The sequence below is a fragment of the Podarcis muralis genome, chromosome 13 (genome assembly GCF_964188315.1).
Source record: "Podarcis muralis chromosome 13, rPodMur119.hap1.1, whole genome shotgun sequence".
Taxonomy (NCBI): domain Eukaryota; kingdom Metazoa; phylum Chordata; class Lepidosauria; order Squamata; family Lacertidae; genus Podarcis; species Podarcis muralis.
In genome coordinates, this window is record NC_135667.1 from 45,000,878 (window position 1) to 45,013,569 (window position 12,692).

General features: G+C 43.5%; 1 protein-coding gene across 4 annotated transcripts in view; it reads left to right on the top strand.

Moving 5' to 3' along the window:
• The window catches only part of REEP1 (receptor accessory protein 1), a 69,218-nt gene that overhangs the window by 25,902 nt on the left and 30,624 nt on the right, over positions 1–12,692 (top strand). For 3 of the 4 annotated variants that reach the window (XM_028702200.2, XM_028702201.2, XM_077917501.1), the window contains exons 2-3: positions 6,077–6,149; positions 8,666–8,742. The exons of the other annotated variant lie outside the window; for it this stretch is intronic. In XM_028702200.2, coding sequence (XP_028558033.2) covers positions 6,077–6,149; positions 8,666–8,742 — 150 coding nt within the window. The remainder of the gene's footprint in view (positions 1–6,076; positions 6,150–8,665; positions 8,743–12,692) is intronic. 4 annotated transcript variants of the gene reach the window in all.

Below are 12,692 nucleotides of genomic sequence, written 5' to 3' on the forward strand. Positions count from 1 at the left end.
GATAGCTAATCTGTGTTAAGCCGTTTTGAACATGCACCCTTAGGGCAAACTGGATGTGACAGAACTGCCACATTTGTTTGGTCAGATGTGCTTCTTCACATACCAAGTGAGGAGAGGAGTGTGCAGGAAGTAAGGAGGGAAGTAAGGAGGGGCTGATCCCTTTACCTCGGTGCATTCTGTTTAATAACTTTTCTCCCACCTCCCTTCCCGGATCAATTTCGGTATTGGAGCCAGGCTGGCGGGAAAGTGCCTGAAATGATGGAGTGTGGGGAGGTCAGGTCAATACCTTCACAGTCTTGTTAGTGCTAACCCATATATAAAGGTAATGGGGTTGGGGGGAATGGAGAAGAGAAAGTAAGGGAGCAAATGAATATAACCCCAGCTTTCTTGGTGTGGGCCAGAGTGCCCACACCTAGTGCCTACAATTGGTGTGGCTGCCTAATTGCAACATCAGCCACACCAATTGTGGGAACATGGTAACCCCAAAGATAGATTACTGCAATGCATTATAAGAAGAGTTTGGATTTGATATCCCGCTTTATCACTACCCGAAGGAGTCTCAAAGCGGCTAACATTCTCCTTTCCCTTCCTCCCCAACAACAAACACTCTGTGAGGTGAGTGGGGCTGAGAGACTTCAGAGAAGCGTGACTAGCCCAAGGTCACCCAGCAGCTGCATGTGGAGGAGCGGAGACACGAACCCGGTTCCCCAGATTACAAATCTACTGCTCTTAACCACTACACCACACTGGCTCTTATACACAGGGCTGCCTCTGAAGACGGTTTGGAAACTTCAGCTAATGCAGAATTCAGCGGCCAGGCTGCTCACTGGAACAAGACGGTTTGAGTATATTACACCGATCCTGGACCAACTGCACTGGCTACCGATTAGTTTCTGGGTCCAATTCAAAGTGCTGGTTGTGACCTATAAAGCCTTAACGGCTCAGGACCACAATACCTCAAGGACCGCCTCTTGCCATATGAACCTTCCTGGACCCTGAGATCATCCTCTGAGGTCCTTCTACATGTGCCTTCTTGAGAGGTCCAGAGGGTGGCAACATGAGAACGGGGCCTTCTCTGCAGTGGCTCCCCGTCTGTGGAATGTTCTCCCCAGGGAAGTTCGCCTGACACCTTCATTATGCACCTTGAGGCACCAGGCCTTAACTAGGCCTTTGACTGATCTGACTGACATTCTATGCCCTTTTAAAATGTGGTTTTTTATGGGGGAGCGGTTATTGGGTTGTTGTTTTTATTTTGATTATATATTTTGTGGTTTTATATTTTGATTTTGTTCTTGAGACCTCCGGGAATAGGATGGTGTATAAATTCAATAAATAATAATAATAATCAGTTTCTGCCTGCTCTTTAAGGGAAGGAGGACCTGGAAACGCAAGTCCTATGTTTCCACTCTTCAGACTGGCTCTGTCCTGCCGGGGACTGTGGGTTTTACCTATTCTGTAGCTGCGGAGTGATGGCGGCAGCAGCTGACAGAGTGCTTCGCTTCCACCCCTTTCTACCTTCTTCCCACCCGTAGTGCACATTCATTGTACAGTGGTACCTCGGGTGACATACGCTTCAGGTTACAGACTCTGCTAACCCAGAAATAGTACCTCAGGTTGAGAATGAGAACAGAAGTACCTCAGGTTGAGGATGAGAGCAGAAATCGCAGGATGGCGGCGGGAGGCCCCATTAGCTTAAGTGGTGCTTCAGGTTAAGAACAGTTTCAGGTTAAGAACGGACCTCCAGAACAAATTAAGTACATAACCAGAGGTACCACTGTACTTGCTGTAACATCTAAACAAGGCTCACAGAGCACTTTAAGTGAGTGACTGCTTCTGGTAAAGTCTGTACTGTGATTTGCATCTTGCTCCACAATGCTTAGGGCGAATTCCACGTATTAGCAACCTGCTTTCATTATACATATGTGTTTGGACGGGTTATTTGTGCAAAATTCCTTTTTCTTCCTGGTTCCTATTATAAAAATCCCCCCTTGTGTGCGTCCTATGAGGCCACAGAGAAATAGCCCCACACTCTCTACCCTGTCATCTGCGTGATGGGCTCCCTGGAAAGAGTTTTCACCATGCTATAGCTGTGTTGTGATTGGCTGCAGAGTTAGTCTGAATCCTGTGTTCCAGCATGATGGCATGAAGGGGCAGAGCAGTGGGTGTTGTTGTTTTTAGCTTGCTGTTGAATTCAGCGCTGTGGTCTAAACCACTGAGCCTCTTGGGCTTGCTGATCGGAAGGTCGGCAGTTCAAATCCCCACAACAGAGTGAGCTCCTGTTGCTCTGTCCCAGCTCCTGCCGAACTAGCAGTTCGAAAGTACACTAGTGCAAGTAGATAAATAGGTACTGCTGTGGCAGGAAGGTAAACGGTGTTTCCGTGCGCTCTGGTTTCTGTCATGGTGTTCCGTTGCGCCAGAAGCAGTTTAGTCATGCTGGCCACATGACCCGGAAAGCTGTCTGCGGACAAACGCCGGCTCCCTTGGTCTGAAGGCGAGATGAGCGGCGCAACCCCATAGTTGCCTTTGACTGGACTTAACCGCCCAGGGGTCCTTTACCTTTTACCTTGTTGTTTTTAGCTTGCTGTCGAATTCAGTGGGATCATTTTCCATTTTCCCATATTCAGCCCTTTTATTGGTGAACATTACACTGACATGGTGTCAAGAGCAAGATCTGAGGGAGTTTGGAATTTAGCATAAGCTTGCTCCTCCCCTGTAAGACATCCAGCATGGCTCTTCGGTAGCTTCTTCTTCTTCTTTGGCGATCACTTGTAGCCGAGTAAGATTGTCTTCCATAAACAAGGTTTTAGCAATGAGTCTGTAAGTGACTATGGAGGCCAATTCTGGACCCACACATCCTTCCACAGTGGGGATATTGGTTCCTGGGCGGGAGCTGATCACGGTGTGGACTGGAAATGGGAATAATCTGGGATAGCTTCGCACTGTAGTAAGTAGTCTAGTAAGAGTACTTACATCAAATCCTAAAGCACTCCAGCCAGCATTACTGAACTGTAGGATTGGGCAACCCATGGCTATGATTTCTCTAAAGTCAAAATTTTAGAATTTTTCATAGATTTCATGAATTAAATTTCTGCACAGTTTTTTTTTGCTTGCCTCATGTTGAAAAGAACTTCATTAATATAAACCTCTGAGGGATGCATCAACAAGCACCCTTCAAGCACATTTTAAATGTCCTGGAATGGTAAGTTCCAGGATAATATATGGCTTTCTGCTTTATTTACTGGAGTTTGGTCATATTTGGGCATTGGGATGCTGTTTTATTGCACTTACTGCCCAGTTTTAATGCAATTACTTTGTTATATGTTCTGTTCTTAAGTGTTCTTCAGTAATAAGCTATCAGTAGAACAGCAGAAACTGAAAAACAAATACTCTTGATCATGGCCATCAACTGGATTGCTGAAAGCAGTCAGATTCTAGAGCAGTGTTCCCCAACCTTCGGCCTCCAGCTGTTTTTGGACTACAACTCCCATCATCCCTCACTAGCAAGACCAGTGGTCAAGGATGATGGGAATTGTAGTCCAAAAACAGCTGGAGGCCAAAGGTTGGGGAACACTGTTCTAGAGCACTCATTAGCTGGCACGGAGCCAGTGTCTTGGTGTGGAGTTTGACCCCATTAAGAAAAGGCATGTGCTTTCTAGCCAGAGCTGTGTACAACTCAGCCACTATTAGTGTCTCCATTTTCCTGGACCAAGCTTAAATTTACGCAGTCTGTTGGTGACCTCAAGCAGTCATTCGGAGTGACGCTGCCTTACCTGACACAAAGAGAAAGAAGAAATATAACTGTGTGTCATCAGTATGCTGACCCAATACTGAAAGCCACCTAGATAGAGATCCAGGAGACTCAACCGAGTCACACCATCCCTGCCATTACAGGTACTCTACCAGATTGATCAAGTTGTGAATCCTGGCCGGAAGCCAGACGGAAATGAATCTAGACAATCACTTTCAGCTGAAAGCACTTGGAGCTGATTTGCCACGTCAGGCTTCAGCAACTTGGCCGGGAATGATTACTTAAAAGCTGGCCTATAATTCCCTAATACCACGGGGATGTGAGAATGCCTTCTTTAATGGGATTATGACTCCTCCTTGAAGAACAGCTGGTCTTCCTGGTGCAATGCATTAATGAAAGTCAAGTTAGAATTGGACTGATTGCCTTGGTAAGCCTTCAGAAACCAAGATGAACAGGGTCAAGCAGAACATCTGTACATCTAATATATATCTGTAGAAAAGGAGTGTTGGCAGCTTGGTTTAGTAGTGTTCTTCTCCTGATAAGTGCAGCTTTGTGTGTTATCCTTACTTGATCTCTCAGTGGCTTTTGATACCATGGTATCCTTCTGAGCCAATGTAGTGGGATGGGTAATGGACACACTGTTCTACAGTGGTTCTGATGCTATATCCAGGATCAGCTTCAGATAATAGCAGTGGGTGATGGTCTTTTGGCCTCCTGGTAGTTGTGCTGTAGGGTAGTTTTGTCTCCAGTGCTATTTAACATCTATATGAAGCCAATGGGAGTGGTCATTGGGAGAGATGTCAAGCAAGGTGTCACCAGCATGCTGATGGTCCCCAGCTCTACTTCTCTGCAACATCTGAATCAGGTGAGGCTATGCAAGGCCTGAACCAATGCTTGGACTCAACCGAGAACTGGATGAGGACCAGTATCCCGGCAAGACAGAAGCACTGTGGTTGGTTGGTTATTGAGCCAATTACTTATTTGCATGGGGTTGTACTGCTCCAGAAAGAGCAGGTTCATAATCTGAGGATGCTCCTGAAGGCCCAGGTGACCTCAGTGGCCAGGAATATCTTCTATCCACTTCAGCTAGTAAGACGACTGCAGCATTTTCTGGACCAGGGTAGCCTTACCACTGTTGTCCATTCACTGGAAGCCTACAGTCTGGATTACTGCAATGTACTCTATATGGGGCTGCCCTTGTGGAGGGTCTGAAAACTGTAGCTGGTGTGAAATGCAGTGGTGTGACTGCTCACTGCGGCAGGATATTGCCAACACATTACCCCACAGTCAAAATAATTGAACTGGCTATCAATTAGCTACCATGCTAAGTTGATTTTGTGTTGATTTTGGTGTATGATGCCCTGTACAATTTGGGACCAGGATACCCAAATAGATCATCTCACCCCATATGTATCGTGAGGGCCTCCTGCAGACGCCATCTTTATCTGGAGGTCCATTCTGCATAATGTAGGAACCAAGCCTTTAGTATAGTAGCACCTGGTCTTTGGAATTCCCTGCCCTTGAAAAATTAGACAGGAGCCATCTCATTTGCTGCACTGGACACTCGGGAGGAAGAGTGGGATATATTTTTAAAAGATGAATGAAATGAAATGAAAGGAAATACTTTAATGTCACTTGTACAACTTGTATACAGTGAGATTACACGAGCACCCCCCCCCCACTCAGCTCTCTTAGTCTTAATTCCCCTCGTTTACTGAGGCATACCCACCAAACCCACAAGTCAGTTGCCCTGTTGTTATCTTTTCATTCAGCAGCCTAACAGCCCACGGATAGAAGCTGTTCTTTACCCTGTTGGTGCGACTAATCAGGCTTCTATATCTTCTGCCTGAGGGCAGGAGATCAAGAAAGTGCCAGCCAGGGTGTGAATCATCCCTGAGAATTTCCTTCACTCTCCTGAGGCAACGTTCTTCTGCTATTTCATCCAGCGGATTCACGGGACAGCCCATAATATCTTGTGCTGTATTCACCACCCTCTGTAGGCATTCCTATCAGTTGATGTCAAACCAGCGTACCACACCGTGATGCAGTATGAAAGGACACTTTCTATTGTTGACCAGTAGAAGGAGATCATCAAATGTTGATTGACATTGTTCTTCTGCAGTACTCTGAGGAGAGAATTTAATTTAATTTAATTTAATCTGGATTCTACACGTATGTAGTTTTGTTCTCGCTGAAAGGAGTTAAACTGAGGCAGGAATTAAGAGTAAAATATTTCAGAGAAAATGTCCCTGAAGTGGCCATTACTTCTCAAAAAGATACATTTCCCGGTGGCAGAAAATGATCTTTGCTCTTTTCCCCCTTTTCCAGGCTTGTGTTTGGCACTCTTTATCCTGCATATTACTCATACAAAGCTGTAAAATCAAAGGATATTAAAGAATATGTAAGTATCACTTCTGGGATTATCAAGGTAAACCTAGGTTTCCGTTCGCAAAATGCCTCCCAGTGGATTTTACCTGGCTCTTTAGGCAGAATGAAGAACTTAACATGCTTCAGAGTTTCAGATTTGATTTCCCTATATATTTGGTGCTAAATAATCAGCGCACATCTTCCACCATTTTGCCTCACCTGAGAAAAGAAGAAATGTTTGTAAAAGCAAATTCTATATTAGCTAACCTGGAGACTATTTAAAAACACATATGCTAGGTATAAAGTCCCATTGAATGATGCTTTTGTGTAGCTCTTACATAAAATACCATTAAAAAACAAAAAGTAGTGGGAAGCCTGCATGACGTACATCTTTCTTGTATGCCTTCAACTCCCTACTTAAATGGTTAAATTCTGTATTCCCAAATTCAATTTAAATAGGGTCATCATGGTGGTTTAGGTAATTTATAGAGGTGTATTGGATGTTAAATGGGACGCGTAGATAAATAGGGACCGCTTACTAGCGGGAAGGTAAATGGCGTTTCCGTGTGCTGCGCTGGCTCGCCATATGCAGCTTTGTCACGCTGGCCACGTGACCCGGAAGTGTCTCCGGACAGCGCTGGCTCCCGGCCTATAGAGTGAGATGGGCGCACAACCCCAGAGTCTGTCAAGACTGGCCCGTATGGGCAGGGGTACCTTTACCTTTACCTTTTATTGGATGTTAACACCAGTGCTGAACACAATTTGGGCAGCCATTTTGTCATTAGTTAAAAAACAAGAACCGTCGATACAGAGTTCATGAACAGTTATTGCCTGTTAATGTTAATAAAATGTTATTAGCATGGCCCTTCCCAACTACAGTGAACTTAACTGCACCTCTTAGCATACATTTAGGCTGGTATACCCAACTCTAACCTTCAGATAGCAGGAATTAGGCATTCAGTAGCTAATTTTGTAGTAACCAGGTTCTGGGGGACAGTAAAATAATGTTTGCGAATACTGGGTGCAGTGATACAAAACCGATATGGGAATTCATTGAAATTGTGATAGTCGTATTTACAAGGCAAGGCTAGACTGAGGCTAAGTAGCTAAGCTGAAATGAATGAACAGCTAAATATTCTCAGTAGTTTATAAGAGAGGGGATCATAGAAATATCGTGCAATATGGAGGTATATAAATAGCAGGTGTTATGTAATATAAGGACTTATCCTTGTAACTTTTGCATAGCTGTCATTGGAGAAGTTTGGGGTTAATTGGGATTATCATATCCATTTCAGCATAAGAGTGCACAGAGAATATTCAGAATTGCAGACGTGATCGCTTGTGGCACCAACAAATGTTGTGGCCAGGAGCCTTACTCTGTGAACACTTCTTTTGGAGATGAGTTGCCTATAGTTTACTCCTTCTTGGAGGCATAAACTGTGTTCTGTTAGGCCCACACTTGTAACTGGAGATAGCTCCTAGTGCCCTCTTCCCATTCCGTCACTTAGGAATAAATCTAAAGATACTTCAAGACTCTTGTACAACTCTTGAATTACAAGAATGGCCAGGAATGCCTGCACTTAGTGACTCACTTGAACTGATGTATTTGTTATATAGTCACTGCATACAGTTTTTAGATACTTTCTAAAAACAGTTCTAGGCTAATAATGAAAACTCAAGTTCTTAATTTTTAAACAGTGTGAACTAACTATTAAGCTTAATAACGCATTACAAAATGAAACATTGGTTTGTACAAGTAACCTAGATTGAAATTTGGTGAATGGTGTGAGTTTGACCTCTCCTCCACAAGAACGTTGAAATATGATTTATAAATCTAAATGCAATTCAGTGCAATTTGAAAACAAGTTCAGAGCCTCTATTTCATCTATTTCATTTCCTATCAGTTTCTTGGGTCTTAGGACACATTCATATCATATAATTAAAGCGGTGTTATACCACTGTAACAGTCATAGCTTCCCCCAAAGGATTCTGGGAGCTGAAGTTAAGGGCCCTCAGAGAGGTACAATTCTCAGCACCCTTGAACTACATTGTGGTATTCAGCTAAGTGTTGCTCACAAGTAGACCCACTGAAATTAATGAACATGACCAAGTTCCATAAATTTCAGTGGGTTGTCCTTACCTAATACTTAGCTGGATACCACCCACAGAATTCTCAAGAGTCTTCATGTCTGTTAAGGGTATGAGAGAGCTCTAAATGTGTGCTGTGGGTGTGACCATAGTTTATTGTGCCAAATGACCCTTGTTCAAATCACTCTTTTTCATTTATTCCTAAGAATTGACATTTTGGTGCCCAAGGCAGAAAATCTGAAGGCACCTGTGCCTCATGCTTACAGAGTATATAGTAATAAAAACAATAATACTGGTGCCTCAAAATTTGCCGCCTGAGGTAAACCAACATGACTTGGCCCAATGGTAGGACTGGCCCTGGCCCTGAGGGAATGAGGCCTGGGAGAAAGAAGCAATACCCACAATCGTTAGGAAGTGCTAAACGAACATTTGCTTATAACCATTCTTGTGCTTTCTTCCTAGGTAAAATGGATGATGTATTGGATCATATTTGCACTCTTCACAACAGCAGAGACATTCACGGACATTTTTCTTTGCTGGTTAGTATCCCGCCCAGATGCTTCCTTCCCTCCCTCCCCAAAAAACAAAAGCAGGGAAAAACAAATGTTTTTGAAAGGAGCAAAAGTTCAAGATAATACTAGACGCTGCTCAATAGCACCAGGCGCACCAGGTGCTTATCTTAGAAGCTGGACATTTCCTGTCAGAAATGCCACATTAGTGTGGTACACGAGGGGTTTGGGGTGCGTGTTATAAATTGGATGGGAAATGCTGTGCAGGGAAATGGCTGCAAAGAGTTTAATGTGATGGGTCTGCTGTAGTGAATGGGAAGCTGCAAATCCAGCTGCCACATTTGGCTCTGAGTACTGGTACTGGAGGCACGGTACTTGGGACATGGGTGGTGCAGTGGGTTAAACCACAGAGCCTAGGACTTGCCGATCAGAAGGTTGGTGGTTCGAATCCCTGCAAAGGGGTGAGCTCCCGTTGTTCGGTCCCTGCTCCTGCCAACCTAGCAGTTTGTTGTTGGTTTTTTTAAATGATATTTATTAAAGGTTTAACAGTTACAGAAAAAAGAAAAAAGAAACAATAAAAAGTTAAACAAAACAACACCTTACAATACATCAAAAATGAAAACAAAAACAAAAAACAATACAGTAAAACTACAAAAAAATAAACAAAAACATTTAAAAACACATCCAATATTTCCGTATCTTTATCTTTCATTTACTTGTTTCATCAACCTCCTCACACCTCCCTTTTTTGTATTCTAGTTCAATTATTTATTTCAGCAAATCCTTTCCATCTTTCTCAATTTTTGTTCTATAATTTATCTTAACACAATCTGACCTTAAATTTTACACTTTGGCCCATTAACAATCTATTTTTACTTAATTCTTTATAACATTTCTGCTAAAACCATATAACTTCATTCCAGCATCCTTCTAACATACATTAATTTTACAATATTTCTGTAAATATACTTTAAATTTTTTCCAATCTTCTTCCACCGACTCTTCTCCCTAGCAGTTTGAAAGCATGCCAGTGCAAATAGATAAATAGGTATCACTGCGGCGGGAAGGTAAATGGCATTTCCGTGCGCTGCTCTGTTTCGCCAGAAGCGGCTTAGTCATGCTGGCCACATGACCCGGAAGCTGTACGCCGGCTCCCTCAGCCAATAAAGCAAGATGAGCGCCGCAACCCCAGAGTTGGTCACGACTGGACCTAATGGAGAGCACCCAGCAAAGTGGGTTGTGGAGGATTAGTTTTAAAAAAGGGCAAAGCAGACAAATTGAAAGTGCTCCACTCTGAGTGTAGTCATATGTGGAAGAGCATAACATTTGTCTGAGGCCGAATCTAGTTTCAAGAAGAAAAACTGAATCTATGATAAGAATAAATGAGAATGGAACAAAGAGGATGCAGAGTGCACACAGTAGAGAGAGGCACAGAAGATAGAATCTCCTCTCTGCCATCGGCAAACTCACTAGCGTTGCCCAAGGATGGTCCACTGTTGCATCTTACCATTCTTCAAGGCAAGAGCCCTCAGTGATGATTGTGGTGGAATGAAGAACTCAGATCATACTGTGGGGAGAAATAGCCAAACCAGCCCAAGCCGAGCTACTGGGAAGGAGATTGCCACCACCTTATTGCATCCCACTTGTGGCCAGAATCAGTAACCAGTCAGGGTGCTCTCTTCACAGCCACCCTTAGTTCTTCTTGATCCATTGACCTCCCAGGTGGGTGGGCTGGCAGTGACAAGGGAAGTTGGAACAGAGCCAGAAGGAAGAAGAAGTTGGCTGGGCCTTCTGGCTCATGTGGTGATCAGAGTTCCCCTTCTGACATAGCTGCAGTACACTTAACTTGTGTGTGCTTGCTTGCATGAATATGTGCTAAAAGCGTCAAGGAAGCAGGCCCTTGACTTTTCATGCCCCAAGCTTATAGTATTAGTTGGCCTTGGGAAAGTCATGGCAGGCTGTGGTGGAAGAGGAGGTGCTTGGGGGGGAGGAAAGTGGGAAGAGAACATGAAGAATCTGAAGTGGAGAGCAAGCAGGTTGCTGGCACTCGTTTGGCTGCAGGAATTGCCAGAGGGAGGAATACAAGGCGCCATCTTAGGGACTCCACTCTGGATTTCTGAAGGGTTTGCTCCCTAGCCTTTTCTTCTGCCAAAGATATCCCGCAAGGCAGCAGAAGTTTAGGGCCAGAGCTTTCCTTCTCCTAGATGGGCTACCTTCCCAGGTTGAGCTGGTAGAAGGAAAAATTCAGGGAAGTTTTTAATGTGTGACATTTTAATGTATTTTTAATCTTTGTTGGAAGCCACCCAGAGTGGCTGGGGAAACCCAGCCAGATGGGTGGGGTACAAATACAGTGATACCTCAGGTTAAGTACTTAATTCGTTCCGGAGGTCCGTTCTTAACCTGAAACTGTTCTTAACCTGAAGCACCACTTTAGCTAATGGGGCCTCCTGCTGCCGCCGTGCTGCCGGAGCACGATTTCTGTTCTTATCCTGAAGCAAAGTTCTTAACCTGAAGCACTATTTCTGGGTTAGTGGAGTGTGTAACCTGAAGGATATGTAACCCGAGGTACCACTGTAATAAATTATTATTATTATTATTATTATTTATTAGGATAGGGCTCTTGAAGAAGGAAGCAGGAGGGAGAAAAGGCGCAAACAAGGATAAAGATATTGTGCTTTTCGTCTGTGTGCCCTGTTTTCCATTCCTTGTTTGCCTGTACTTATTGAGTTAGTTTGTTCTCCCACCCATTTCCCTGTTGCGATAGACGTTTGAGTTTATTGGTGTGGTGGTGGAAACAGTCCGTGAAAACCACCACCAGCTGAACAAACTGGAGCTTCCTGTTTTCCTGCTCTTTCTTTCTTTTTTTTAATAATAATATTTATTAAAGTTTTACAGTAATACAAAAGAAACAAAAAGAAAAAAAGAAAAAATAAGATACAAAAAAACCCCAGAAAAAATAGAATAACAATTAAAAACAAATCAGTATTTCCATATCTTAACTTTCGTTCACTTGTTTCCCGGACCTCCTCACACCTCCCTTTTTTGCATCCCAAATCAATTAATTAGTTCAGCAAATCCTTTCCCTCTTTGTTCTTATCCTAATCCTTTTTCTTAGTATATTTTTACTTCAAATTCCCATCTATTAACAATCCATTTTTACATAAACCTTAATAACATTACTGCTAAAACCACTTTCCACATTCCAACATCATTCTAACATTCATTAATTTTGCAATATTTCTGTAAATAGTCTTTAAATTTCTTCCAATCTTCTTCCACCGACTCTTCTCCCTGGTCTCGGATTCTGCCAGTCATCTCCGCCAGTTCCATATAGTCCATCACCTTCATCTGCCATCCTTCCAGTGTGGGTAGATCTTGTGTCCTGTTTTCCTGCTCTTTCAAGCATGAGTTGAAGGCCTCCCAGATGCTGCTGGATTATAATATCCATCAACCCGACTGTGACCATTCTCCCTGGTCTCGGATTCTGCCAGTCATCTCCGCCAGTTCCATATAGTCCATCACCTTCATCTGCCATCCTTCCAGTGTGGGTAGATCTTGTGTCCTGTTTTCCTGCTCTTTCAAGCATGAGTTGAAGGCCTCCCAGATGCTGCTGGATTATAATATCCATCAACCCGACTGTGACCATTGGCCATGCTGGCTGGGGTTGGTGGGACTCCGACATCAGCTGCAGGGCCACATGTTACCCACCCCTGGCCTAGAGGAAGAATTTAACAGCCCTGCAGAATCTGATATATTTGTTTTTGTGCTGAGGTGCTTTGGCTGTACATTAGGATGTATGGAAATGATTTGTTGGCTTGTTGGCTTCCTAGACCTTTTAGAAATAAAATAAAAAAATGTATGGCAGGTCTGCAAAGTCAGTCTAGCACTCACAGAGGAGAGAGCTATAATTTAGATTTGTTATGAGACTCTGCAGTTGCATCATCAGCCAAGAAGGCCTGAATTGCTTAGAAGAAGAAAGA